At 50.0% G+C, this 27,284-nt stretch overlaps 17 protein-coding genes and 1 non-coding gene across 18 annotated transcripts, besides 4 other annotated features; 10 read left to right on the top strand and 8 right to left on the bottom strand.

The window, feature by feature from the left end:
• Positions 1-146: 146 nt before the first annotated feature.
• On the top strand, positions 147-1,478 carry HSE1 (ESCRT-0 subunit protein HSE1; the record flags this gene model as incomplete). Its single annotated transcript, NM_208307.1, has 1 exon — positions 147-1,478. One exon carries the CDS (start codon positions 147-149, stop codon positions 1,476-1,478), a length of 1,332 nt encoding a protein of 443 aa, NP_982954.1.
• Positions 1,479-1,646: 168 nt separating this feature from the next.
• On the top strand, positions 1,647-2,432 carry CAP1 (Cap1p; the record flags this gene model as incomplete). Its single annotated transcript, NM_208306.1, has 1 exon — positions 1,647-2,432. The coding sequence occupies one exon, from the start codon at positions 1,647-1,649 to the stop codon at positions 2,430-2,432; it is 786 nt and encodes a 261-aa protein (NP_982953.1).
• Positions 2,433-2,511: 79 nt separating this feature from the next.
• SFT1 (Sft1p) lies at positions 2,512-2,869 on the bottom strand (the record flags this gene model as incomplete). Its single annotated transcript, NM_208305.1, has 2 exons — positions 2,512-2,769; positions 2,834-2,869. 2 exons carry the CDS (start codon positions 2,867-2,869, stop codon positions 2,512-2,514), a joined length of 294 nt encoding a protein of 97 aa, NP_982952.1.
• A 322-nt stretch (positions 2,870-3,191) lies between these two features.
• AGOS_AgSNR87 lies at positions 3,192-3,276 on the bottom strand. Its single transcript, NR_149434.1, has one exon. It is a non-coding gene; the product is annotated as an AgSNR87 (small nucleolar RNA).
• Positions 3,277-3,705: 429 nt separating this feature from the next.
• AGOS_ABR005C (60S ribosomal protein eL14) lies at positions 3,706-4,146 on the top strand (the record flags this gene model as incomplete). The annotated part of the gene is made up of 1 exon (NM_208304.1): positions 3,706-4,146. One exon carries the CDS (start codon positions 3,706-3,708, stop codon positions 4,144-4,146), a length of 441 nt encoding a protein of 146 aa, NP_982951.1.
• Positions 4,147-4,764: 618 nt separating this feature from the next.
• AUR1 (inositol phosphorylceramide synthase) lies at positions 4,765-6,084 on the top strand (the record flags this gene model as incomplete). The annotated part of the gene is made up of 1 exon (NM_208303.2): positions 4,765-6,084. One exon carries the CDS (start codon positions 4,765-4,767, stop codon positions 6,082-6,084), a length of 1,320 nt encoding a protein of 439 aa, NP_982950.2.
• A 565-nt stretch (positions 6,085-6,649) lies between these two features.
• Positions 6,650-7,042, bottom strand: MRP17 (mitochondrial 37S ribosomal protein bS6m; the record flags this gene model as incomplete). Its single annotated transcript, NM_208302.1, has 1 exon — positions 6,650-7,042. The coding sequence occupies one exon, from the start codon at positions 7,040-7,042 to the stop codon at positions 6,650-6,652; it is 393 nt and encodes a 130-aa protein (NP_982949.1).
• Positions 7,043-7,249: 207 nt separating this feature from the next.
• On the top strand, positions 7,250-8,020 carry DID4 (ESCRT-III subunit protein DID4; the record flags this gene model as incomplete). Its single annotated transcript, NM_208301.1, has 2 exons — positions 7,250-7,309; positions 7,376-8,020. The coding sequence occupies 2 exons, from the start codon at positions 7,250-7,252 to the stop codon at positions 8,018-8,020; spliced, it is 705 nt and encodes a 234-aa protein (NP_982948.1).
• Positions 8,021-8,063: 43 nt separating this feature from the next.
• On the bottom strand, positions 8,064-8,769 carry MET14 (adenylyl-sulfate kinase; the record flags this gene model as incomplete). The annotated part of the gene is made up of 2 exons (NM_208300.1): positions 8,064-8,598; positions 8,657-8,769. 2 exons carry the CDS (start codon positions 8,767-8,769, stop codon positions 8,064-8,066), a joined length of 648 nt encoding a protein of 215 aa, NP_982947.1.
• A 479-nt stretch (positions 8,770-9,248) lies between these two features.
• Positions 9,249-9,265: a centromere (Chromosome II centromere CDE III element).
• Positions 9,249-9,439: a centromere (Chromosome II centromere).
• Positions 9,266-9,431: a centromere (Chromosome II centromere CDE II element).
• Positions 9,432-9,439: a centromere (Chromosome II centromere CDE I element).
• Positions 9,440-10,364: 925 nt separating this feature from the next.
• Positions 10,365-12,422, bottom strand: VPS1 (dynamin-like GTPase VPS1; the record flags this gene model as incomplete). Its single annotated transcript, NM_208299.1, has 1 exon — positions 10,365-12,422. One exon carries the CDS (start codon positions 12,420-12,422, stop codon positions 10,365-10,367), a length of 2,058 nt encoding a protein of 685 aa, NP_982946.1.
• An 855-nt stretch (positions 12,423-13,277) lies between these two features.
• PAP1 (polynucleotide adenylyltransferase PAP1) lies at positions 13,278-15,074 on the top strand (the record flags this gene model as incomplete). Its single annotated transcript, NM_208298.1, has 1 exon — positions 13,278-15,074. One exon carries the CDS (start codon positions 13,278-13,280, stop codon positions 15,072-15,074), a length of 1,797 nt encoding a protein of 598 aa, NP_982945.1.
• A 630-nt stretch (positions 15,075-15,704) lies between these two features.
• Positions 15,705-17,390, top strand: MUP1 (Mup1p; the record flags this gene model as incomplete). The annotated part of the gene is made up of 1 exon (NM_208297.1): positions 15,705-17,390. One exon carries the CDS (start codon positions 15,705-15,707, stop codon positions 17,388-17,390), a length of 1,686 nt encoding a protein of 561 aa, NP_982944.1.
• Positions 17,391-17,581: 191 nt separating this feature from the next.
• Positions 17,582-18,541, bottom strand: AGOS_ABL004W (SIR2 family NAD-dependent protein deacylase; the record flags this gene model as incomplete). The annotated part of the gene is made up of 1 exon (NM_208296.1): positions 17,582-18,541. The coding sequence occupies one exon, from the start codon at positions 18,539-18,541 to the stop codon at positions 17,582-17,584; it is 960 nt and encodes a 319-aa protein (NP_982943.1).
• Positions 18,542-18,817: 276 nt separating this feature from the next.
• RSC2 (Rsc2p) lies at positions 18,818-21,367 on the top strand (the record flags this gene model as incomplete). Its single annotated transcript, NM_208295.2, has 1 exon — positions 18,818-21,367. The coding sequence occupies one exon, from the start codon at positions 18,818-18,820 to the stop codon at positions 21,365-21,367; it is 2,550 nt and encodes an 849-aa protein (NP_982942.2).
• Positions 21,368-21,672: 305 nt separating this feature from the next.
• ADE13 (adenylosuccinase ADE13) lies at positions 21,673-23,121 on the top strand (the record flags this gene model as incomplete). The annotated part of the gene is made up of 1 exon (NM_208294.2): positions 21,673-23,121. The coding sequence occupies one exon, from the start codon at positions 21,673-21,675 to the stop codon at positions 23,119-23,121; it is 1,449 nt and encodes a 482-aa protein (NP_982941.2).
• Positions 23,122-23,255: 134 nt separating this feature from the next.
• On the bottom strand, positions 23,256-23,981 carry LST7 (Lst7p; the record flags this gene model as incomplete). Its single annotated transcript, NM_208293.1, has 1 exon — positions 23,256-23,981. One exon carries the CDS (start codon positions 23,979-23,981, stop codon positions 23,256-23,258), a length of 726 nt encoding a protein of 241 aa, NP_982940.1.
• Positions 23,982-24,190: 209 nt separating this feature from the next.
• Positions 24,191-25,454, top strand: VPS38 (Vps38p; the record flags this gene model as incomplete). Its single annotated transcript, NM_208292.2, has 2 exons — positions 24,191-24,229; positions 24,279-25,454. The coding sequence occupies 2 exons, from the start codon at positions 24,191-24,193 to the stop codon at positions 25,452-25,454; spliced, it is 1,215 nt and encodes a 404-aa protein (NP_982939.2).
• Positions 25,441-27,150, bottom strand: DCR2 (phosphoprotein phosphatase; the record flags this gene model as incomplete). The annotated part of the gene is made up of 1 exon (NM_208291.2): positions 25,441-27,150. One exon carries the CDS (start codon positions 27,148-27,150, stop codon positions 25,441-25,443), a length of 1,710 nt encoding a protein of 569 aa, NP_982938.2.
• Between the last annotated feature and the right edge of the window lie 134 nt (positions 27,151-27,284).

Raw genomic sequence — 27,284 nt, 5'->3', positions numbered from 1 at the left:
TGGACAGAAATTGATTAGCGGCATTGTTGATTCACGTGATCGTAAAATTTGGCTGCAGAGTTGTATGAAGCTCAAGGGAGAAGGAGCACGTTAGTGAGTGCTACACTACCAAGGACTACGCCGCATTCTAAGTTGGCTCTTTTGAAATGGAGTACAAGCAGGATATAGAGACAGCGGTATCCAGGGCCACTGATGGAAAACTGAGGACGGATAACTGGCAGTACCTGCTAGACGTATGCGATTTGGTAAAGGAAGAACCAGAGGATGGCGCGCAGTATGTTATGGAGGCGATAGATGAACGCCTGCAACAGGCAGATGCAAATGTGATTTTACGATCGTTGTCTCTTGTGGCCTGTCTATCTGAAAACTGCGGTTCCAGGGTACAGCAAGCCGTGGCTTCCAAAAGGTTTACCGGCCTATTATATTACCTCATTGAAGACAAGCATGTCCATGCCACGGTCAAACGTGAGATAGCCAAAGTTGTGGACCAGCTTTCGTCCTCGTTTCAACGTGATCCCTCCCTGAAGGGGATGTCTGACCTACTACAGAAGATCATTCGTAGGTACCCTCACCTGGTGGCTGAACCCAAGCTTCCGCAGAAACGTGAGATGAGCGCTGATGCGAAGCTACAGGAAGACCAGGACCTAGAGGAGGCATTAAAGCTGTCTTTACAGGAATATGAGCAACAACAGCGACACAATGGAGGACAGCCGCCACAGCAGGCACCGGCCGCTTTGGCTAGTGAAACAAGCTTACCTGAACAGCCCCAGCCACAAATAGTACGCCGTGTGAAGGCAATCTTTGATCTAAATGCGAGCGAACCGGACGAGCTGTCGTTCAAAAAGGGTGATGTGATTACTGTGATTGAGCAGGTATATAAAGACTGGTGGAGGGGCCTGCTGCGCGGCAAGGTTGGTATTTTCCCAGTGAATTATGTCGGCGTATGCCCTGAGCCAACTGCAGAGGAGGTAGCTAAGGAGGCTGCTCAGGAGCATGCTGTCTTTGCGCAAGCCGGCAATGTCGAGAACTTGCTCCAGAAACTAAGGGTCTCCCAGAATGTGGATGTGACACACGAAGACGAGATATCAGAACTTTACTCTACCGTCACACCGCTTAGACCACATGTCACGAAACTCATCGGTAAATATGCGCAGAAGAAGGAAGATCTTGCATCATTGCGCGAGGTTCTGGCCAATGCGGAGGCTACATACAACATGATGCTAGAGAAGGCAACATGCTACAGCTCGAGCAATTTTATGCCTTCAACCCAGCACCGGACATACCAGCCATCGGGGCAAGCAGCACCTTATTCCAATTATGAATTCAGCCAGCCTAGTACCAATGTGCTACCCCCCCGTCCGGCTTCCTACAGTGTTAATCCCCAAGTCACAGGGTTGCCCGTTCATCAACAGCGATCAGTACCTGAGAATACAGAAATAAGATATAGGAGTTATTCCGGTGATCTCCCACATACCTAACTGTACTAGTCATAAAATCTGTTTATGTAATGGCGATATGTATGCTTCCGGAAATTGTCTGGGGCGGCGCGTTGAAAAGCACCAGATCCCTCACCTTTACCTGACTCCTTTCTCGAATATTTGGCCACCAACAGACACAAGTGCCATACGGTCGGCAACCCTATAGCTATGTCCAAGTTCAGTGATATCATTACACAACTACTCTTCGACGCTCCACCCCGCGAAATCAATAGTGTATACGACTCACTTGTGATCATAACTGAGGATACGGACAATGACACTCTGTTAGATGCCCTCAAAAGATGCCTAGTTGCAAAACGGCTCCCAATCGATGTAGAAGGCAGTCCAACGATTGTCACCGAATACAACAAAGACGGAGCGAAGTACTTTGACCCCTTCAAGAAAGTGCTCTTTTCCGTGGATTGCCTAGACCGCGTAGGTTTAGATATTGAGCCCCACGAATCTGAGACTACCCCCTACCAGGAGAAGCTCTACGAGGAATTACAGAAATATGTTGCAAAGAACTTTCCTGGCGACAGTGCTTGCACTGTACTCCCCACCGGGGACGACGATGAGCTTGCTATTATCATCGTGAGTTCAAAGTTCAGCCCAAGTAACTACTGGAGCGGCTACTGGAAATCTGAGTATATATATTCCCCGGAGGAGCGATCGTTGACCGGTCGGATCGATGTTGTTGTACACTATTTTGAAGACGGCAATGTGAAGTTCAGCACCCAGGAGTTCATCGACAAGGAAGACATAAACGATCCGATAAGTTGCATCCGCGCGTTGGAATCCGAGATCGAGACAGGCCTCGATGAATCATTTAGCAAGCTTAACCAGACGCAGTTTGCCAAGCTCAGACGAAAACTTCCTGTTACAAGGTCGAAGGTCAACTGGGGTAAGGCTATTAGCAACTATCGTCTAGGGAAAGATGCAGCGCAGGGGAAGTAGAAAGTTCCCGTGCGCGCACTTCGCATAGCTCTCGCCCCCCCCACCCCCCACTCAAAGCTTAGCTCACAATGCCTGATAGTTAAAACAGCTTAAATACGTTGTATAAAACGAATAAGATCAGTAGCGACAGCCCGACCATCTTCCATACGCTATTTCCCGCTAGGATCGCTCGCGAGAGCCTGCTCGACGAGTTCCTGATATTAACAAACAGCGCGCCAAACGAATTTTGTATCTCGTCAATTAGGGTATTATCCGCAGCTGCCTGGTTGCCAATATCCCTGTTTAACGACCTAAACGTTGAAAGCTTATTGGACAACTCATCCAGCCTTCTGTCGTTCTAATTTGTGTTAGTACTAGCTCCAGTGCGAGGACTGGCGTCCCAGCATCTACCCTGCACATACACCGCGCTCAATCTGTGAGTATCTGTCGTCTGACATCGTCTCCTGAGCAATAGTTCGCCTGCGCGCGCAACGTACAGCTGCTACAAATGTCCCGGATATCACGTATATACCGAAACTTTCGCTCAGAAACCGTCACCCGGACGTTACGTATCTACACGCCCGACAGAGGACAGACTACAGACAGCGGATAGTGAGTATATCAGAGTAGATCTTGGTGTATAGTTGTTCGAGTTTTCATCTAGAAATCAACATTAGGCAACGTTGTCATCACAATAACTCTATTCGCGCTGCATTACAAGAAACCGGTGTCTGGTTCAGCACTATTGTTGCATCCCATAATGGTCAGAACAAAAAGCTTTCGCATGCCGCGGCAACCCCATTGCGGAGCATGGCTGTGCCCCAGGGTAGCCGCCCTAGACCGCAAATTATATCATCATACACTTGATATGGTCTTTGCGCAATAGTGCAGGACCTCCGACACCGGCTGCTGTTATACTTAACAGCAGTGCTCTGCATCTGCGAGAACGCAGAGGCTGTTGTGCACAGAAGAGTGAAGCGGTTGACATAAATCGGTCAAGAGCGCAGCCTTTTAATACTTGTTGGCTTCCGCCTATCGATTGCCCGCGTCTACCCGCCCGTAAGACTATAACACCCGTACATTTTGAACCAGGAAATGACACTCATACCCATACACCACATACATACAATGGCGAAAACGTGCAGTCACACGCAGCATGCATCTACGAACGACACGGCCTCGCACCCGAGCGCTTCACCACCAACTCAGACCCAAACCATCAGCGACTTGAAATAGTAGTAACGAGCAGGTCTGGCAAATATACAGGATAGCCACAAGAGAAACTAAGAGAAAGATGTCCGCTGAATCTACTGTCAAGGCTTCCAACTGGAGACTAGTTGAGGTTGGCCGCGTTGTGTTGGTCAAGAAGGGCCCATCTGCCGGTAAGTTGGCAGCTATCGTTGAGATCATTGACAACAAGAGAGCCCTTGTCGATGGCCCAGAGACCGGTGTTCCACGCCAGGCCGTGAGCTTGGGTCACGTTGTCTTGACTCCTTTGGTCTTTGCTCTTCCAAGAGGCGCTAGAACCTCCACCGTCTCCAAGAAGTGGGCTGCTGCTGGCGTTAACGACAAGTGGGCTGCTTCTTCCTGGGCTAAGAAGATCGCCCAGCGTGAGAGACGCGCTGCTTTGTCGGACTTCGAGAGATTCCAGGTGATGGTTTTGAAAAAGCGGAGAGGATTCGTTCTCAAGAGAGAGGTGGCCACCGCCGTGAAGGTGGCGGCTTCAGCGGAATGAAGTATAAACCATGTATTGTTTCGATAATATAATGTATATCTAAAACTCTATCGAGTGAGACCAATAGTATGGTGTTCACGTGACTTTTGTTACCCGGGCCGCCTCGGAGCGGAGTACTTAATTGCGCTGCGCAAGTCGTTACTTTTTTCTGTTTTTGTTTTTCAAGAAGACGGTGAGTCCATTATATTCAAATACATTTCGAACCTCTGCTCCTGGGCTCACTGCGTCTAGCTCAACCGACACTACTCATCGGGGCCTCCTATTCTACCTTTTGCTCTTCATCACAGTCGACCCTGACGTTGGCCACAAGAATACCTAGTTATACTATCTGCTGCGCCGGCCGTTACTATAGCTGGCTACTACAAATTAGATCTTTGCTCATCCTACTTCGTTGAGGGTGCTACCTGAAGTTTGAGTCCAATACCTTCTCGTGGTTCCTCCCCCTGCTTGTTTCTTTTTGTTCAAATAGGGTCCTGCAAATTAGCAAAGCGAACCTTACTCAAGGAAAACATAGCCACTAACGACTTCACCTCCTAGTCGGTTAGTGTATTGTCAAACAGACAATAGTCGGACCATATAATATAGTAAATCTGCGACGTTGGGCAAAGATAAGCCGTGATGAAAACGGTTGTCTTGACTGCCCAGCAGGCGGATACTGTGGATAGCAGAATGCCGAACTGGTTTGAGAGAGTATTTTTAGCACAGAAACCGCCAGGCTCCCGCCTTGCCAACCTCGAGACGAGTTTTGATGCGAATCTATCAATAAAGAGGCTGAAGAACCACCAATTCACGCTGAAAGAGGTCTGCCACTATGGGTTTCTAGGGGCGGTACTTTTCTTCGTCTTCATAGCGAATCCCGCACCATGGCTCCTGAAGGGCTGTGTGAGCATGCTATTCCTTGCATTGTTTCTGATGCCTGCTACCGGCCAGTTTTTCTTCCATGCTCTTCCGATATTCACATGGCTAGCGCTATATTTTACCTCTGCATCTTTCGGCTCCACCTATAGGCCTCCGATCACCGTGAAGGTTCTCCCTGCCATTGAAACCATAATGTACGGTGACAATTTGAGCGACGTGTTGGCAGCGTCGACGAACAAGTGCTTGGATATCCTCGCGTGGCTTCCCTACGGTATCCTTCACTTCGGGGCCCCGTTTGTGGTTGCCGCAATACTCTTTATCTTTGCACCTCCGACCACCCTTAGAGGGTATGCATTTGCCTTTGGTTACATCAACCTATTCGGTGTGATAATCCAGAACTTCTTCCCTGCGGCGCCTCCATGGTACAAGAATCTCTATGGTTTGTCCGCTGCACACTACGGTATGAAGGGCTCGCCTGGCGGCCTAAGCCGTATCGATGAGTACTTGGGCATTGATCTATACACAACTGCGTTTTCGAACTCTGCTGTTATCTTTGGTGCATTTCCATCTCTACATTCAGGCTGTGCAACTATGGAGGCGCTTTTCTTGGCACATGTGTTCCCACGCTTGCGGCTACTGTTCGTCTTTTACGTCTGTTGGCTATGGTGGTCTACCATGTACCTTACTCACCATTACTTTGTTGACCTAATGGCAGGCTCAATTTTGTCGTACGTTATTTTTCAGTACACCAAGTATTGCCACTTGCCTATCGTGCATCCAGAGTATTTTACCAGATGGTCCTATGCCGAAATCAAGACGTTTGACATCATCCAGTCTGATCCATTATACCACGATTCTAGTGATGTCGAAGCGTTGCCTCTAGCACCCCTGGATACAGATTTTAACTTCACGTTTGAGATGAGCTCTGTGGATGAAGTTGCGACGCCGACACCGTCGATATTTGATGAAGGAGCACCGGGGTCAGCCTCAAGATCTTCTGCGAACTCCATTGAAGTGCCTGATGCTGAACCGTTCAGGGCTAATTTTGTGAACAAAATGTACAGGCAACGTTATGATTAAGCATCGTAGTCAACGTAAAAATATATGAATTTCAGTTCTGCTTCCAATATGAATACTTTTGTTGCAACTGAGGGATACGTTTGTAATGGAAACTCCCACGAGGATTAATGCTTGATGCCAAATCGTTTTTGTCGCAGGAGGAATTATATAATGAAACGTCTCTACAACCTAACCGTCCATACTATCCGGGTTGCATGAGCTCCATACTGAGCGGTCGCTCCCGCCACCTGCTTGGAGCATACTGTGTGGTGTGTGCTTTGCGAAGACCGACCGATCTTTACAGCTTTCACACCTGCGAAACCTGTTATTCGCACCACTTTGAATCGTCGAAGTTGTGCCGCGCCGCTTTCGGCGGCAGATGTTGTACATAAGATGCCCGATGCGCTATCATGCTACCTACATAATACCTAATAACAACCACGTCTAAATGCAAACCGCTAGCAGAAGCTGGACAACAGCCTTCGCTACCACCATACGAGCAGTGCACCGACAGGAATTGTCGTCTATTTATTTACATGGTACTAAACTTAATACATGATGTTGAAACCCCCATTCCGCGCGTCCATCAGAATGAAATACCACCCTTGGCCTTCTCAGGAATCGAACCGTAACCAGCTGCCCGCTCAAGGGACGACACAGCGTCCAGTTTTTTTGAAGTATCCACCTTCATGATCGATGCCCTCAGCACTCGCGGATCACTTCTCAGCGTCCTTAATATTTCTGACTGAACAGGTGCAGAGGAGTCAAAAAGCATCAGAAAATGGTAGCCCTGGAAATGTCGCTCCTGGTCCTTCTTCTGTATTCTTGGTAGAAGTTTGTTGCCGATTGGAATAATCTTCCGGACAACGCCACGGTTTTCTATAACCAGCTTGCCAATAGTAGTCGCCAGCTGTTTAGCCTCTGCATGGACAGCTAGTGGGTTTGTAACACGAGCGATACTAACGAGTTCATAAAGCATCTTGCATATAGGCGTGTTCCACTGCTAGCAAGTTCGTCAGGTAACCAACCAGCTGGTCTTCAGAAAGCTGGATGATCAAAAATTTCAGAGGCTATGTCCATATGTACGAACAGTATTAGTGAGGAAATGCAGAGGAAACATAAAAGCTATGAACCCCTCTTTTACTGAAACAGAACCCATGCGTAGAGCCTTCTGCATCTTTCAAGGATGAGTTTGTTTGAGTGGGCGTTCGGTAAGAGCGTTACCCCGCAGGAGAGGTTGAAAAAGGTATGCACAGCATGAAAGTTAGCGACGGCATCTGGACAAGCACTAACCGATGGGAATCTTTTACAGAACCAAAATGCTTTGGATAGGACTCAGCGCGAACTAGAGAGGGAGAAGCGGAAACTGGAGGCGCAAGAAAAACGTTTGGTCCAGGATATCAAAAAGTCCGCGAAAAATGGACAAATTAACGCGGCTAAAATCCAAGCTAAGGACTTAGTGCGGACAAAAAGGTATATCGAGAAGTTTAATGGCATGAAGACACAACTCCAAGCTATCTCTTTGCGGATACAGGCCGTTAGAAGTAGCGATCAGATGGCTATTTCCATGCGAGAAGCTACAGGTCTTCTTTCGAGCATGAACAGGTCAATGAACCTCCCGCAGTTACAAAGAATATCCATGGAATTTGAACGTCAGAACGACATGATGGATCAGAGACAAGAATTTATGGATGAGGCTATTGATGATGCTATGGGTGATGAGCTTGAAGAAGATGAGGAGGCCGAAGAAATTATCAACAAAGTCTTGGATGAAATCGGAGTCGGCTTGAACAACAAGTTAGAGGACGCGCCTCAGGGCCTGGTCAAGAATTCTGCGGCAGCGGAGGCAAGAGTGGCAATCCCAGTGGTAAGTAATGATACAGGTGGTGCACTGTCGGCATCTTCGAATACAGATGACGAGTTGCAGGCTAGACTGAACAGCCTAAAGCGAGGATAATTTCCTCAATTTCTAGTGCGTATACACATCTAAACTAATAAATTCACACCGCGGTCTCGACACTGTTGCTGTGGTTAGAACAAGCAGAAGAAGATTGCAGTATCTCTAGCTTTTTCAGAAACTGCAGTATGTGATCAGCACATTGTTCAACGGTTTCTTTATCGGTGCGTAAGTGGATATCTGGATTTTCAGGTGCTTCATACGGAGCAGAGATACCGGTGAAATCCTTGATAATACCAGCTCTGGCTTTTTTGTACAATTCTTTCGGGTCTCTGTTTTCTGCGACCTCTATGGGAACATCGATGAAGACTTCGATGAAGTCTAACCCTGCATCCTTGTGCAATTCTCTAGCCTTTTCCCTATCCGCCTTATAAGGGGAAATAAAGGCCGCTATCGCTACAGTGCACGAGTCCGCAAACAATTTAGCAACTTCAGCAATTCTTCGAATATTTTCATTACGATCTTCTTCGGTGAAACCCAAGTCTTTATTTAATCCAAACCTGATATTGTCACCATCCAATCTGTACGCAGATATACCTTCTAGCAATAACAATTTTTCTAGTGTGCAAGCAATAGTACTGCGTTTTAATTTATTGTTAATACTCTGGATGACTAAGATTTATCTTGAACACATACCTTTTACCGGATGCACTGAGGCCCGTCAGCCAAACTGTACAGCCTTTTTGGTTCCTTAGGGAAACCCTTTCATCATAATTTATATTGGCGTGCCAGGTGACGTTAGTAGACATTTGTAGCTTGCTGTTACTACCAGATACTCTTGGTTGTATGGTAGTTGAAACAGATTAAAAACGTCTATGAGCCATATTTATGTGAGTGAAGATACAAATACAAAGGTAAGACACTATTACTATTATTATTGAATGTAGAGACATAATGATGATATTCCACAGTGGTCATCCACGTGATATGATGACACAATATGACAAATAAGATACCAGTTAACTTGTGAATTATACTACTTCACTTCAACAGTGCTGTTGAAGAATGTTCGATAGCTGGTTTCTTTCCATCAAGAAAAGAGTTCTTCTCCATAGATGATAATATTATGTATATAGGTAATGGGGCTACTTACTGTTTGTTAGTTAAGAAAAGAGCCGACAAAATACAAGATAATTTAAACGTGAATTTTTTAAAAAACCAAAAAAATAGTTTTTTTTTCATATATATATAATAAATATATATTATCATTTTTAAGTTTAAATATAAGTTCGGAAATACCATACAATAAATTATTTATATATTCCTATTTAAGCTTTATACTATATTATTGAACTTAATAAAGTTCTAGTTTAATAATAATATATATTAATATATTATGTAGGTAAATACTTGTTTTATTTTAGAATAATTTATATAATTATTAGATAAATTTAATATTTAAAGTTTACGGTCACATGATTTAAAAATACCTGCATGATATATTATTACTTAGGCAATATTAATAGTTGTTTTCATGGTTGATTGCATATAGTTTAGGCTACCTTCAGACAAGCATTGCACTATTCAATAGTGACTGGTTAAAACCTAATCAACGAGCAACTCAAGTATATACAATAACCGTACGTTCTCATGTTTTTTATCATTCCATTATTTTATTATTTTCTTTTATTATATTTATTATTTATTTTTTAAAATATCTAAAAATACACGAGTAATCTGAACTACTTTCTTTATATTTCGGAATATCTAGCTACAACGACGACTGTTCTAAAATATGACCATTAAGAAAAAGAAGTTCGAATAATATTTTTCAACTATAGCAGATAGATAAGACTTCTAATTAAATTACTGTAATCTAATGAGCATAATTCGGCATATAATGGTTGAGAGGTAATAATACTATTTGCATGTGCGCGATAATGGTTAATATCGACACTCTTCAATAATCGCTCTCACTACCGACTTAAATATCTATATAAAAAATTAGGACAGAATCATACCTGGTCACAGTTAGGTATGCAACAACCCTTTTGGATTATAAAGACTTCTTATGATGATTGGAAGAGCCCCTTCATAACTTCAAGCATCAACTAGTAATATTTCGACTCTATGATTAGTTCAAGACTTTGAATTGGCGGAAAGGTACATTTGTGCGTATTGAAACAAAAATGCGAGACTCGTACGGTTCTGTAAGTTCCGGCTTAAACTGTCAGAACTAGAGACATGGTGAGTCAACATAATTCATGAATCCATACACTATATGGACGTTTTTCTTTAGCAGAGCAGCAACAGTCACTCTTGGTGTATATATTAAGTATGCATGGAATAGGAGCTAAATATATATCATCTGAAGTACTTTTAATATACAATGGGTAATTAAACCTCAAACAGAAGAAACAATTTCACTTGCATGCTTTAAGATCTGTACCATATTATGGCATTCCTTCCTACGCTGGATTGTGATATCGTTCTCTTTGGTCAACTCTTCAATGTCCTGGTTTCCATACAATTTCTCTAACAAGATCTTCTGGATGTCATTCTTACTTTTAACAATAAGTTTTAACATGACTGCCTTTGGGATCAAGTCAGCGACTGTTCTCTTGACTATGCTAAAATAGCTTTCAATTAGCAACTTGATAACCTCTGTCTCTAGTGTCTCCCTCTCGGTCATCTGGCCCGTGGCTTTCAAAACAGAGGGAGGGGCCTCCAAAGCAGTCAATTTCTTCTTGTTCTTCGAAGCAAAGAATCCACCAAAAATGCCACTGGAGCCCTTGTCTGTGTGCTGTACCGTCGGCGGCAATGATTTTCCTGTCTTTGGATCGACCTGTTTAGGATGTAATCTCTCCTCCACCATGGCCATGGCCTGTGAACCCTTTAGCAAATCAGGGTGAGCAGTATTTATATACGTTTGCTCAGACTTGATAATGTCCACAACGAAGTCATTAGCAGGGATAATACGTTCCTTTAGGTATTGAATAAAGTAGTTCGATATGGCTTCCCTTAGCCCAGGGTACCTGGCATATTTTGGTTGTGAAATAATCTCCCTTAGTATTCTCACAAGCTCATCAAATATTAACGCCACCAGACGTAACGATGGGTCCTCGAATCTCTGGATTTGCTGCTTGACAAGCACTTCAAACGCTTCTGTTCCCACGAAGAGAGAAGGAGCTGCACCGGAACTGTTATACATGATCGTTCTGATATCAGAGTCCTTTATTTGGTCAAAAGGATCCAACGCGTAGACTCCACCTTTGAATATTTCGTGGAACACGAAAGATATTCTGGCACCTCCAGAAAGCTCTTGGCTGGAAAGCTCCTTGGCTTCACCGTCCAGAATACCAGTGTACTCCTTGGAAAAATCAGTGATCATGGAGAGCACAATGGAGTTGGGGGAATCAAGCGTCTCGGGGCCCAATGCAAGGAGCTCGGCCTGGTACTTCTTCAAAGACAGCTCGATCTTGTTTTTGATCTCAGGTAGCGTCTGCCTGATGTGATGTAGTAATATGGAGTTCAGCTTTTTGGCCAGGTACGGTGTGCCGCAGTAGTTTGCGTTGGAGCTGTAGGATGGGTGGTTTTCAAAGAACCGCTTCTCGTCGTTCAATGCCTCTCTGATGGTCTTTCTGGACTCGATATCCTTCTGTCCTCTGTTGATCACCGGAACATAGCCATACCTCAACGGGATGATCCGCCCAGACAATATATCGACAACATCCGTGCCCTCGTCCATCAGGTCGATCTTCGTTAGCACGCCGATCGTCCTGGTGCCCTCCGGGTCCACCTCGCGCGCAAGCTTCAAGCCGTCGCTGTTGGCGAGGTCCGCGTTGGCCGCGTTGACCGCAAGTATTATGGCATTGGGCTTCGAGATATACTGCATGATCATGTTCTTGATCTGGGACTCGATGTCCACCGGCTGGTCCCCGACGGGCACCTTCGTCAGCCCCGGCAGGTCGACCAGCGTCAAGGTCAACACGTGCGGCGAGTAGATCCGCAGGTTGATCGGAATCGGCGAGATGCCCGCGTTCTTGCCCGTCAGCTTCTCGGTCTCGTTCACGATCTCCTGCCGGATCTGGTCGAAGTTGTAGAACTTCTTCCCCGGCGCGTGCAGGAACTCGCCCCACTCCTCGGCGTTGTCCTCGCTCTGGCCCGTCTTCTGGTCCGCCGCCACGTCCAGCTCCAGCAGGTCGCCGTGCGCGTTGCGCTTGTCCCCCTTCTTGCCGCGCCGGTTGATCAATTGCAGCACCAGCGGCCGTCTGGTCACGATCCCAGAGCCCCGGGGGAGGAAGTCGCGCCCCACGATGTTCTCAAGCACCGAAGACTTCCCGGACGACTGCGAGCCAACTACCGTGATCTGCGGTAAGTCGACAGGTGACTGTGACCCCCCTCCGAGGGGCGCGAGCGCGTCCTGAAGCTTGTTGATAGTGGCAATCAAGTGTTCGTCCATCTGATTCGTCTGTTCTGTAAATACCTGAAGCCCCGTGTGCTACACTCCTTCAATTGCTCCGCGAGGATTCGCCGTATATGTACTTTGCAAAGAGGGTCTAGAAACAGCCGGAATCCGTTGTATCTTTGTTGCGCATGCACTTGCCCGGCTCGTTAACAGAGGAATGTTATATACGTGGGCTCCACATGACTGCAACGTCCGCCCCTCGCGCCGCCGTCTCGGCCGCCGGCTCTGTCGTAGAACAGTATGTCGTCACGTGATGCATCGCCGCGCGCGGTGGCCTGCGCCTCTGCCGGTGTTCCAGTGCCCATGCGCCCTCGCGCCCATGCGCCCCGGCCGAACTGCAGCGCTGCGTTGTCCGGTCGCGGCCGCGCGCACGGGGTGTGTGTACCGTAGTACCGCGGCAATGTGGTGCAGCCGCGCGGCCCACGTGACAGGGACATGATATTAAAAAGCAACGCGTGTGGGTGGAAACAGACGTGTCCCCCTCTCCTTTAGGGTTTGCCACTAACTCGAAGGCCACCAATTTACCGACCCGCTCAAAAACACTTTTAAAAGACTGCAAAGAAGCGTTCCCAAGATATCTCCCACAAGCCCAGGAATCTGCCGCGGGACACACACTACACTTCTAAGACAGCTGCAGACTAGTAATTTTGCTGGTTTAATCTGTCACGTCCACTAAGTTACTTCATAATATCGTCTCCATTCGAAATAGGTTATCTGCACGGTTTATTCTCTGACTTGAGTATCGGGCAAGACAGGACTCAGAGTAGTGCACGTTTCGCCAGGGCTAGCGTACCGAATCAAGTCAAGACAAGCTTGTCAGATTGCCAATACCCATACCTCCGCCACACGATGAGTCAACAGAAAGTGTACGGCGTGACAGGGCCGATATCCAAGGAGGGCCCCACAGCCGCTGAGAACAAGTTGAACGATGAGTTGATCCAGGAATTGAAGAAGGAAGGGACCTTTGAGTCGGAGGAGGAAACGGCGAAGCGGATCAAGGTGTTGGAGGAGTTGCAGGCGTTGGCGCAGGAGTTTGTGTTCAAGGTCTCGCGCAAGCGGAACATGTCCGAGGGGATGGCGCGCGACGCGGGGGGCAAGATATTCACGTTCGGGTCGTACCGGCTCGGCGTGCACGGGCCAGGATCTGACATAGACACCTTGGTGGTGGTGCCCAAGCACGTAACGCGCGACGATTTTTTCACTGTTTTTGATGAGCTCCTCCGCGCGCGGCCAGAGCTAGACGAGATCGCGCCGGTACCGGAGGCGTTTGTGCCGATCATCAAGATCAAATACAGCGGCATCTCCATCGATTTGATATGCGCCCGCCTTGATATCCCCCAGGTGCCGCTGAACCTAACGCTCAGCGATAAGAACTTGTTGAGGAACTTGGACGAGAAGGACTTGCGGGCGTTGAACGGGACACGGGTGACGGACGAGATATTGGAACTCGTCCCCAAGCCCACTGCATTCAAGATTGCGTTGAGGGCTATCAAGCTATGGGCTCAGCGAAGGGCGGTTTACGCGAATGTGTTTGGTTTTCCCGGCGGTGTTGCGTGGGCTATGCTTGTCGCAAGAATTTGTCAGTTATATCCCAATGCATGCAGTGCCGTTATTGTTGCCAGGTTTTTCCATATATTGACCAGATGGAGCTGGCCGCAGCCTGTTCTTTTGAAACCCATTGAAGACGGACCGCTACAAGTGCGTGTGTGGAACCCCAAGATATACGCGAACGATAGACTACATAAAATGCCAGTTATTACCCCGGCTTATCCGTCGATGTGCTCCACTCATAATATATGTGAATCCACAAAGAAAGTAATCTTGAACGAGTTGCAGAGAGGAGTCGAAGTTACAACTGATATCTTCACTAACAAGAAGACCTGGGGCGACCTCTTCCAGAAGCACGATTTCTTTTACAAGTATAAATTTTACTTGACGGTCATGGCTTCGACAAAAGGCTCTGACGAACAACATCTAAAATGGAGCGGTCTGGTAGAGAGTAAGCTTCGGTTGTTAGTCCTGAAATTAGAAGTACTTTCGGGGATCAACTTGGCTCATCCATACACGAAGCCATTTGAATCAACTTATGCTTACAAAACAGAGGAGCAGTATAAGGAGATATTTGACAATTATGGAACACACAAAACAGAAGACGTCTTAAAAAAATATACAGAAGTAACGAATGAAAACAAAGATGATGAAAGCCTTAAAGGCATGGAAAAAGTGCATATTACCACGATGTACATCGGCTTAAATATAGCCGTTGATGAGAAAAAGAAAATTGACATTCATGTGCCCTGCCAGGAATTCTTTAACCTGTGTCGCTCGTTCCAAGAATACGAGGACACCGAGACTTTCTCCTTAGTGATTAAATACGTGAAGTTGTACGATCTACCCGACCACGTCTACGACGAAGGAGAACAGCGTCCCGTTAAGGCAAGTAAAAAGAGGAAAAACGAAAAGGCCGGAAAGAAGGCTAAGAGACCGAAGTCTAGTTCCGTCCTGGCCGCAGACGCCGAAGACAGTACCATGGCAGATGGTTCCACAGTTTCCGAGGAGCCGCAGCCTCCTCTTTCAAATACTACCGCGCCTTCCACAAACACAGGCGCAGAACTATCCGTTGCTGCAGGAGGTGCTTCTACCTGATCTCCCCAAAGGTTCGAGTATGCACTGCTGATTGCAGCCGCCATTGACTGCTCATACGGACTTGGGCACAATACGCCTACTGTGTGGTGTTCCTACCACCGGCCACTTCCTCAAGCAGCTTACCTATGACAATCTTCTTTGTAGACAGGCATAAGTAACACAAGACCCAAATAGAAAAGAGTTAACGTATTCATTAATGTGAATTTTACCACTGGAATTGCATCCTGGCTGCACTCTAGTAGAAAATCCCTATTTCTTTAGAGTACTTGCATGTCTATTCTAGACACACAACCGCGAATAGCGTGATTCTCCTATCCCTGTCCCGTGACTTTCTTATATGTAATCAGGAGCCACACTTGAAGAAAAAAGCCCTGTGAGTATGGCTGCACAAGACAGGCAAGGACAGAGATCGAAGACTGCGTCGGTAACCAGACTTCTGATCTAATAACACTACGGCGGACATTAGTTAGCCACAGTCAGGAGTGTGTCATAAGTAACACACAGACAAAGTGCATATATAAAAAGGCATCTGGGGTTTCACCCACTCAGCCATAGATCCACGAGCAAACTATTATTAGGCGCCCCCCACCCCAGTCTGCAGCATTCGAAAGCCTTCCTAGCCTTTGTGCGATGTCCCAAGGTACAATTTTCTCGCAGCTGAAAATACGAAAGAAGCGCCAAGAAGTGGCCTTCTTTGAATCCAACGCCGACGCCAATGATGTCGAGGCGGGCGAACATTTTATAACAGAGCTCGATAAGGGCGATAAGCGGCTCGGCCTGTTTTCTTCGATCGGCTTGATATGCAATAGAATGCTCGGGACAGGTATCTTTGTCGTTCCCGCGAAGATCTTCCAGTTGACTGGCTCAGTATACTTTGCGCTAGGGTTATGGGTACTAGGAGCTTTAATTGCTCTAGCAGGTCTTTATGTTTACATGGAATTTGGAACTGCAATACCGCGGAACGGTGGCGAGAAGAACTACCTTGAGTTCATCTTCAAGAAACCGAAATTCTTCATTACGTCAATGTACTCAGCATATGTCATCTTTTTAGGCTGGGCCGCAGGTAACTCTGTGATGGCAGCTGCAATGTTCCTTGATGCTGGAAAGGTCGAGGCAACACGTTGGCGTGAACGCGGTCTTGGAGTTGCGGTCATTTTCTTCTGCTTCCTTGTCAACTCTCTCAGTGTCAAAGCTGGGTTGTACTTCCAGAACATTTTGGGTGTGTTCAAGATTGGAACTATCATTTTCATTGCTATTACAGGTCTCGTTGCTCTTGGAGGTCATATCGACGGCGCTCCCGGCACGGAGAACTTCCGTCACAGTCCGTCAGACCTATCCCCCTCTGCATACACCATCGTCAATGCATTATATCAAGTTATTTGGTCGTTTGTTGGGTACTCTAATGTGAACTACGCTCTTGGGGAGGTGAAGAATCCAGTCAGAACGCTAAAGATTGCAGGTCCTAGTTCATTGGCTGTGCTTGGTACGCTATACCTCCTCGTCAACGTTGCATTTTTCGCAGTCGTACCTATGGAAATACTAAAGGACGCGGGTATGAACTTAACGCCTAAGTTCTTCGACATTGCATTTGGCGACAAGGCTAGAAGGGCGTCCGCCATCTTTATTGGACTGAGTGCATTGGGAAACGTGTGCTCAGTGATCTTCTCGCAGGGTAGAATTGTCCAGCAATTAGGAAGAGAAGGTGTGTTGCCTTTCACCAGCTTCTTCGCGTCCTCAAAGCCATTCAATTCGCCAATGGCTGGCCTTTTCCAGCACATGATTATCTGTGCCATCACGATACTTGCTCCTCCTCCAGGAGATGCATACGACTTTGTTTTGAACTTGATTTCCTATCCAATGAATATCATCAACTTTATCCTCGCATGCGGTTTGATCTGGATCTACTGGCAGCGGCGCCAGAGCAAGCTCGAGTGGAATCCTCCGATCAGAGCTGGCTACTTTGTCACTTCATTCTTCCTGATTGCGAACTTGTATTTGATCGTGGCGCCTTACGTGCCACCGCCAAGCGGGTCCTCCGTCTACAAGTCGCTTCCCTACTACATTCACTGTGTCGTTACGTGGGCTATTTTTGCAGTTGGCAGCATCTACTGGCTAATATGGTCGCGCTTGCTACCTAAGTGGAACAACTACGAACTAGTCCACTCCGAAGTGCTAGGCGAAGACGGCTTCTGGAGAAATAAGATAGTCAAGAAATACGCTGGGGAAGACAGCGTTAGCACCCCTGATGGGGGAAGTGACTCCACCCTGAAGGAGGGTTTCTCGGGGATTGGTGTCAAGCAAAGTATTGTACAATGATTTATTACCTCTGCATGTAAAAACTTTATAACGTAATACACTAATTGGAATGCAAAACTGTAAGTGAGCAGGCGTTGCATTGTCACGTTACTAAAGTTCTTCCTGAATGTGCAACAAGGCTTCCGAAAATGAAACTTCAGCAGTAAACACTACACCACGAACAGCAACATAGAAAATAGATCCTGTCATGCCTAAGACCAGCCCCTAGGCTTATAATGTCTGCCAATTACCGGCTCCAGCGCTTGCGGCAGCAGCTCTGCCGCATTGCCTTGGAACGCCCACATTCTCTTGTTCTTCGCGACGCCGGCAGCGTCCTCAATGTCCGTATTAAAAAATGCAATGCGGCTGCCGCACAGCTGCGCGCGCTCAACGTAGCCCATCGCCGGCCACAGCCGGCCGCTCGTGCCGATCACCAGCACCAGATCCACCTTCTGCTTGGCGGACAGAAAGGCGTCCACGCGGTCCATCTGCACCAGTGATAGCGACTCACCGCACCACACCACGCCCGGCCGCAGCAGCCCCACGCGGCAGCGCGGGCAGCGCGGCAGGTCGCCCCGTAGCATGTCCAGCCGCGACCGCAGGGTCTCCGGCGTGCCCTCGCACGCGTGTTTCGCGCGTTTATTCTCGGGTTCCTCGGCCGCCGCCGGCCGCGGTAGCTCGCGCGGCGTGTGCGCCCGAAGCCCCGCGGTCAGGAAGTGGTCCCGCACATTCCGTCCCCGGTAGCTGCACAGAAATTCCGTGCAGCGGTAGTCGAACACGCTACCATGCAACTCCACTGTCGACGCCTCCGGCTGCCCCGCGCGCCAGTGCAGCCCGTCCACATTCTGCGTCACCAGCAGGATCTCCCGCCGCTCATCCGCCGCGACCCGTCGGCACAGCTCTGCCAGCGCAAAATGCCCGTTGTTGGGGCGCGCCTTCATCGCCGTGTACCGGCGTGCAGAGTAGAACACCCAAACAAGCTCTGGATTTTCCTGGAACGCCTCCGGAGTCGCGAGCTCTAGTGCGCTATGGCCCCGCCATTCCCCGTGCGCCGCCTGGAACGTCGTCAGCCCGGAGCTGGCCGAAAGACCCGCGCCCACTATGCACAAAATCTTCCGCGCGCCCTGCAGACACCGCTGGAAGGACGCCAGCTGTTCCTCCTGACTTGCCATCTACCTCCGTGGTCCTATACAGTCCCGCTTGCGTGCAATGCCGTGCTCTAGCTTCATGGTAGTGGCGTTGGCGTATCCATCACCGAAGACGGTATCCGGTTGAGCAGCAAAAAACCCTGCCTTAGACAAAAAGTAACCTGGCTACATGCATCCAAAGAGTGGTTCGCAAAACTTGAAGCAAGGCTGTGAACGGGCAGAAACGACGCGTGGGATTGTTGTTCGGAACACATAGTACACTACCAAAGTCTTCAGCTTTTCAGGTGGCGAGGGCTAACGATGTTGCTACGGGACCAGCTCAAAGTTTTGTTGGATGGCGTGTTTGACTTAAAGGAGGAAAATGGTATTGAGATTTTGCCGATTTTCTACACTTTGCCGCTGAGGAAGGATTATCCCGACTACTACCGGATCATCAAGAAGCCGCTCAGCCTCGCGACGGTGAAAAAGAAGCTCAACCACTACAAGCGGGCCCAGGAGTTCGTGAACGACTTGGTGCGGATCACGTGGAACGCGCGGATGTACAACACGAAGGAGTCGGAAATCTACCACTATGCGCAGATCATGGACCGGTACGTGCGGGAGGTGGTGATCCCGCGGATTGAGCGGGAGATGGGGCCGGTGAAGTACCCGTACCTCGGGCCGCTCCCGGACGAGCAGCCGCTTCCGGGCGCACTGCTGGAGCGCGACGACGACGAGACGGGGGCGAAGGACGACTCGCTGCTGCCGGAGACGGTGGACGAGGAGAAGGACGCGACGGCGGATGAGGAGGAGCCGGAGGCGTCGATGGTGCCGGAGTACGACGACGACGAGGAGTACACGGAGGAGAAGCGGCGCTTGCCGAAGCTGCGGATCCCGGTGATGATCACGCCGACGCCGTCGGCGGTCAGCAAGTCAACGACGCCGCAGCCGTCGTTTCAGCGGCATCAGGCACAGAAGACACACATGAGGCGGGGGCGGCCACCGGTGATTGACTTGCCGTACGAGCAGCGGATCAAGAACGTGTTGAAGAACTTGAAGCGGGAGACGCTCTCGGGTTCGCGCGAGTTCCTCACGCTGCACTTTGATAGGCTCCCGGACGAGGAGCGCGAGCCGCAGTACTACACGGTCATATCGAACCCTTTGTCCTTGGACGACATCAGGAAACGAGTCAAACAGAGAAAATACAAAGACTTTCTCGCGTTCCAGCAGGATGTGGGGTTGATGTTGAACAACTACCGGATGTATCACCGGTCGCAGCCTCAGGAGATGCGGAGGGCCGCGGAGTTTGAGGCCAAGTTTACCGACTTTGCCAAGTATGAGCTTTCGAGACCAGACGAGGACTTCATGACTGACGGAGAGCTCAAATATCCCCTAGACCATATCGAGTTGCACGATAAGACATACAAGATCGGCGACTGGATATTGCTACACAATCCCAACGATGAGACCAAGCCCACGGTTGCTCAGATATTCAGGCTTTGGCACACCAATGATGGCAGGCGCTGGCTCAACTGTTGCTGGTACTTGAGGCCGGAACAGACTGTTCATAGGGTCGATCGGCTTTTCTATAAAAACGAGGTCGTGAAGTCCGGGCAGTATCGGGACCACCTGGTCGAGGAGATTATCGGCAAGTGCTACGTTTGCCATTTCACCAGGTACCAACGTGGTGATCCCGACCTAATGTTGGAGGGCCCCTTGTTCGTCTGTGAATACAGATATAACGAATCAGAAAAGGTCTTCAACAAGATCAGAACTTGGAAGGGATGTTTGCCGGAAGAAGTTCGTGATATCGAGGAGCCCACTATACCCGTCATTGGCCGGAAGTTTTTCAAGTACGAATCTCCTATAAAGCACTTGCTACCCCCCAACGCCACTATAAACGACCCCATTCCTCAGCCAACTGAGGGAGCGGTCAATGCTCCACCATTGGTTGGCGCCGTTTATCTACGCCCAAAAATTAAAAAGGACGACTTAGGTGAATATTCCACCTCCGATGATTGTCCCAGGTACATTATCAGGCCTGGTGACCCGCCTGAGGTTGGTAGAATCGACCCAGAAACGGGAACCATCATTACCAATTCCCAGACCGCCAGTGTACTACCGAAAATGAATATGTCTACACCACGTCTGTCGTCTTTGAACCGCAACGGTAGCTACTCGAATTTGATAGGCCGTTCCGGTAGCCCAATTAACATGACCAGGTCCACCCAATACTTTCCACCAGTTCCTAACGGCGATCTGAGAAATCTGCCAATCGTGCAACAAATACCGAATAGCACTATCCCATCTGCGCAGTCGTCTGCAAAAGGCGGCATACAGGGGACCATGGGCGGTTCAATTAACGGTACTACCCCTGCATACCAACCCCCTTCCATTATTAATAACCTAGCCGCCCAGGCTAAGACAAACAATACCGTTCTTGGAAATATCTTGGTCGATACGCCCGGTGCCTACGTTCTTCCTATATCTATTACGAAGAATGTAGAAGTTCTCCAGCGGACAGACTATAATAATCAGGTAAGGCGATTGGGCAAAGAACAAGTACCCAAAAAACGGAAGAATAAAGGTGAAGTTCTATGGTTCAAGGGCGCTAGCGTCGTATGCTACGAAAGATTGCTCAATACGGGAGGAGATACGGATGTTCCATTGAATAGATGGTTCAAGAAGAAGCGCAAGCTAGACTACGAGGAGGTGGACGAAGAGGTTGGCGACGGAACCCAGGTTGAAAACGGCAGTAATGATGAATACGATTCCCAAGACGAGCATACAGAGCTACCAGGAACTTTTCCTATGGGTCTCAGACCAAGTGCCAAGTACATGTCGTATAAGATCGCATCAGGTCGGTGCTAGAGTCATGAGTCTTATGTGATGGTTGCGCTGTATTATTTTTCGTGCGTATTTGTACTTTTTGACTCTGCCATTTTCTGAGCGATAGTCAAAAGCTCCCACATTCACCACCCCGTGAGCAGTCAAACTTGATTTCACCAAATTATTGCTAGCAAGTAAAAAATTATTAAAATAAAAAAAAATGTGTAGATTAATGGACTAATATATATACTCAGTTCCTCGCTGTGACTACCTTAGTATTAGAGTGCTTCTGTGCTGTTTGAACTATTAGTCGCTTCGAACCCAGAAGAGCTTCAACGCCGATTAAAATGTCTGAGTTTGATAAGTACGCTACACCCCTCTCCTCGCGTTATGCGTCTGAGGAGATGTCATCGCTCTTCTCCTTGAGACACAGGTTTTCTACTTGGAGAAAGCTCTGGCTAAACCTGGCCATTGCCGAGAAGGAACTCGGGCTGTCTGTCATCACAGATGAGGCCATTGCACAGATGAGGGAGCATCTCACGATCACCGATGAGGAGATTGCTCAGGCCGCTAAGCAAGAGGCGATTGTGAGACATGACGTTATGGCGCAGGTCCATACCTTTGGTGAAACCTGCCCTGCAGCAGCAGGTATCATACATTTGGGCGCTACCTCTTGTTTTGTTACCGATAACGCGGACCTGATCTTCATGCGCGATGCTTATGACATTATTATTCCGAAATTGGTGAACGTCATCAACAGGCTCTCAAAGTTTGCTTGCGAATATAAGGATTTACCAGTTCTTGGATGGACTCATTTCCAGCCGGCACAGCTCACGACCCTTGGGAAGAGAGCCACCCTGTGGATCCAGGAACTTCTCTGGGACCTGCGGAACTTTGTAAGAGCGAGAAACGATATCGGGCTAAGAGGTGTCAAGGGTACTACCGGTACTCAAGCGTCCTTCCTGGCGTTATTTCATGGCGACCACGACAGGGTCGAAGCGTTGGACAAGAGAGTTACAGAGCTACTGGGGTTCGACATTGTCTACCCGGTGACTGGCCAGACATATTCCAGAAAGATAGATATTGACATTCTGGCACCGCTATCATCTTTTGCCGCCACTGCGCACAAGATGGCCACCGACATCAGGTTGTTGGCAAACCTGAAGGAAGTGGAGGAACCCTTTGAGAAGACCCAGATTGGGTCTTCAGCGATGGCATACAAGAGAAACCCCATGAGATGCGAGCGCGTCTGCTCTCTGGCCCGCCATCTGGGCTCTCTATTTAACGACGCTGTTCAGACAGCCTCGGTCCAATGGTTTGAGAGGACCTTGGACGACTCGGCCATTAGAAGAATCTCGCTCCCTAGTGCATTTTTGACTGCCGACATTCTTTTGAGTACTTTGTTGAACATTTCATCCGGTATGGTGGTCTATCCAAAGGTCATCGAAAGAAGAATCAAGAGCGAGCTGCCGTTCATGGCCACCGAGAACGTGATCATGGCCATGGTCGAGAAGGGCGCCTCGAGACAGGAGGTGCACGAGGCCATCAGGGTCCTGTCCCACCAGGCGGCCGCTGTCGTCAAGGAAGAGGGCGGTGACAACGACCTGATCGAGCGGATCAAGGCCGACGCCTTCTTCCAGCCCATCTGGAACGAGCTGGATTCCCTGCTGGACCCCTCCACGTTTGTGGGCAGGGCCCCACAGCAGGTGGAGAAGTTCATCAACAACGACGTCAAATCTGCATTGGCCCCCTTCAGCGAACACATCACCGATGCCGCGTTCAACCTTAACGTCTGAACTTGATGTACAGGCGTACACTATCTAGTTAAGAATGTAAGTTATGTAACGCCTCCGACCTCCGGCCTCGCGCTTCCCGGGCGTTTCTGTCTTCTATCTTCCAACTGTTGCCGCGCAGCCACCGCCCCAAGGGCTCAGTCCAGCTGCCCTCCCAGTCTATCCAGTATAAATGCATTCCACTTGTGTATCCTGACGAACAGCAGTCTATCGTTGGTCAGCTCCGTGATGTTCTTCGGTATCTTCAGGTTGTTCCCGCGCAGATAGGTGCCGCTGACCATGGACGAAAAGTTCGATGTGCCCTGCACCTGCCCCTGCTGCATCACCCGCAGCAGCTCCGCGCGCCGCTGCTGCTTGATGTACTCGATCATGTTCTCGAACGCGCCCGAGATGAACTTCCAGTGCTGCGACACGATCTCCATTGCCGGCGCCCGTTCTCGCAGGTCCACCGTAAGCACCAGGCAGTAGCGCCGCTCGTTCCCCCGCGCGTGCGGGTCCTCCAGCTTGAACCCCATCGCCAGGTTCAGCCCCCGCGCGTGGTCGTAGAACAGTAGCGGCGATCCGTCGTAGCTCACGGTCTCCTCGCTGAATATCTTCTTGACCAGCGCCGTCAGGTACTGGTACCGCACCGCCGAGTAGTGCGTCGACACGTAGTAGCGCTCGCCGATCGTGCTGCGGATCGACTTGCTCTCCTGGTCCGTGGGAAACGAGATGTGGCAAGAGTCGCAGTACGAGTCGCTGGGGTAGTTGGGCAGCAGGAGCTTTTCGCATTCCTCGGCGCTTTTGGCGCATTGCGTGACCACCAGCAGCTTCGGCCCGTGCTTGTCGCAGAAATGCGTTAAAGAGACAAGTAAGCTCGACATCCTAGCTGTTCTCTCTCGCCCGTCACTTGCAGGCCCGGCAGAGCACTGGCTGAACTCTCTTCTTTTTCGATCGTGTCTTATATACCTACCGATAGCTATGACCGCCAATTTCGAGGCATTTTAGCATGGTTCAAAAGTAGTATTTTTACGCGGGCTAGGCTTGCGAACTCATCACGATCTGTACCCCTAGCAAGGAGAGCATAAGGAGGATGGCAACGATGAGCAGTCCGCAACCATACCTCTTACACGTATGTCAGGGCAGAGCGGGGCGGGTGAGCACGAACTAACACACGACAGAGACGGCTACGGCATCTACGATCGATATCGGTGTGCAATGCAAGCCTGGTGCGCGGGGACACAGGGCTGGACATGAGATGGCGGTTATTTCCGTGCTTCGTGGTGGTGGAAGACACGCACGGGCGGGTGCAGTACGTCAGCGAGGTGCAGGAGGGGCGGCACTCGGTGGTGCGATTCAACGAGCTGCCGGTGCTGGAAGCGGCAGAGTCGCAGGTGGTGCTAAGGTTGGTGGGGCAGCTGCCGGAGCCGGAGTTTGCGGGGGAGTGGGCGGAAGTGGCGCGGCAGCAGGTGGACCTGAACGCGCTGCACTACGTGGGGCACGTGGAGCTGGTAGACGGGCTGCGGGAGCTGAACGTGCCGGTGCTGGAGTTTGCGGACGGGCACTTTGCGGCGGCGCGGGTGCCCGGCCGGCTGGCGGACGGCGCGCCGGGCAAGTTCCCGGCGCGGCGGAGCTTCTCGTTTAACGCGCTGCTGAAGCTCAACAAGATCCTGGAGTACATGTCGCAGGTGGAAAAAGAGTCGCAGCAGCTGGTGAGGCAGGCCGAGGCGCTGCTTGGGCAGTCCGAGAGCAAGCAGCTCGGGCCAGGACTGGATTCTGCCTTCGGGGAGCTGGAGGTGCAGCGGAAGCGCAAGCTGGCGCAGCTGTCGGCCCTGCAGGACCACGCGTGCAGGCTGCAGGCCAACCCGGACGACGAGGAGTCGTTCGACAGCGACTACGGGTCTATGTACTCGGAGCTGATCCAGAAGAAGCAGCGCGTGCACCTGCTGCAGGAGCGGAAGCTGCAGCGGCTCATCGAGATCTTTACTAACACATCGCTATTCAGCAGTCCGTACGTCGTGGTCCGCACCAGCACGGACTCGTCTCCGTATGATATTTCACTTGGGAAGTTAGAGCTCCAGACCATATTAGACGTAGATGATAGAATATCTATAAACACGATACTCGGGTACTATTTACTTTTCCTTGACATTCTGGCGGGCAAAATATGCTACATTCCTCTTCCACATCGCTTGGCATATTACGGCAGCACATCAATTATCGACAACAAGTTCCCATTGTATCTTCCGACATCGTCGACCCAGCATCATCTAGATCGCTTTTCTGAGGCAGTCCACCTATTCAACATAAATATCATTCAAGTTCGGCAATTTCTAAATAATCTCAAGGATAAATGAGGTGGGCATCAAATTTATCGTTTGGTGAACTGTTGAGTCTTTTCCACGTCTCGATTCTTTTCTCTCTAGTATCTATCTCAAATATCCTGATGCGGCGCTCCGTGCCGCCATATCCCCCATAGCCACCTTCTCCGGCAGCTCCGCCATAGCACATCCATATCTTCGGATCGATATCGCGGAAGTCGGTCTGCAAGCAGTAGTCGTTACAGTGATCATGCCCGGCGGTGACAGCAGACACGCCTAGTCTCGCCAACCTTTCAGCACCGCCCGAATTGTGTCTCGGCGCAGTCACGCCTTCCCGGAAAGTGCCCAAGAACTGGTTGTACTTCTGCGGATCTTTCTTCGACTTGACATCCAAGTATTCAGGTAGCGGTATATGCAAAAATGCGAGCGAGAGCTCCGTGTGTTCGAGTTTGGCGTGACAATCTTCGAAGTACTGCCACTGCTCCTCCTTTACCCAGTCGTACACGCGGCGCCCTCGCGGGTTCGGCGCGTACGAGTGTGTGTCCACAAAGTAAAACGTGATCTCCGGGTGCCCATTCTCCCCCAGCACTTGGTGGACGTAGTTGCCCATCCCGAAACTTCTGTCCATAGTATCGCGAGGCCCTATCTTGAACAGCGAAAACGGCAGCGCTTCCACGTACTGAGAAAGCTGCAGCCGGTTCAGCGAGCCGGCGTCGTCGTGGTTGCCCCAGATGACAGCGAACGGTATCCGCCGTTGGATCGCGGGCGCGAACGCCTTCAGCAGAGGCGTCTCCGCGTCGTTATCGCACAGGTCCCCGGTGATCTGGTCCCCCGTGTAGACAACCATATCGGGCCGCTCGATATCCAGCACGTCGTTCACGAACTTCATCGTTTTGACGTCTGCTTCGCAGTTCTCCGTCGGCGGAAACTCGTCTCGGCACTCGCCCTTGCCGGGCACCAGATGCAGGTCCGCCAGCTGGACTACCTTGAACTTCCCATCCGGGTCCACCCGCAGCCGCGGCTTCTCCTGCACCGAGTTCACCTGTGCCCGCGCCACGTCCACGTACACCGGCATCCCGCCGTTGTTCCTGTACGGCGTGTCATCGCGCCGCCAGTTGATCCGCGGCTCCACGCAGTCCTCTCCGAACAGCGCCGTCACCGCGCTCACGTAGCGCCCCCGGCCCACCTGCGCCAGGTCCCACGGCTCCGTCGCCACGTACAGCCTCCCCACCGACACCGAGTTCTCCAGCTTCCGCGCCGAAATATCAACAATGCCGCGCGACCCCGGCGGCAGCCCCTCCTGCGACATCTCCGCCAGCTGCCCCACCGTGATCCAGTCGTAGTACAGGTACTCCGACCGCCCGAACCGGCTCGCCGCGCGCGACACGATTAGGTTCTTCGGCACCCACGTCCGTTGCGCCACCATGTCGAATGCCGTCCGCCTGAACACGCGCTGAAAAGCCCAGCACGCTTCCGGCAGCCCCCACAGATGGAAGCAGTGCAGCTTGCCCAGATTCACCACCAGCGACTCCTCCGCGATGGGCGCCAGCTCCGGCGCCAGCTCCGGCGGCATCACCGGTTTGCGTGTTATCTTTGCCCCCCCTCCGTGCTGTTCTCGCTGCAGCACGTCCGACCCCAGCCAGAATAGAAGGTAGCACAAAAGCAGTAGGAATACAACATTCACGAGCAGAACGGCATTCCGTATCACCTTCCGCGGTAAGTAGGCCGCCATCGTTCTTGACAGGGGAACGTTTCGCAGGTGTCCCGGCGCTGCTCTGGAAAAACAACGGCTGAAAATAAACGAGTCTACAGCGTAAAAAGGTAGCTTTTGTTACACATGAAGAACACCAGCGTAGCGCTCTGGCC

Source organism: Eremothecium gossypii, chromosome II, assembly GCF_000091025.4.
Source record: "Eremothecium gossypii ATCC 10895 chromosome II, complete sequence".
In the NCBI taxonomy this organism is placed as follows: Eukaryota; Fungi; Ascomycota; class Saccharomycetes; order Saccharomycetales; family Saccharomycetaceae; genus Eremothecium; species Eremothecium gossypii.
The sequence above is the reverse complement of the archived record's forward strand: the minus strand, read 5'-3'. Positions and strand labels throughout refer to the sequence as shown.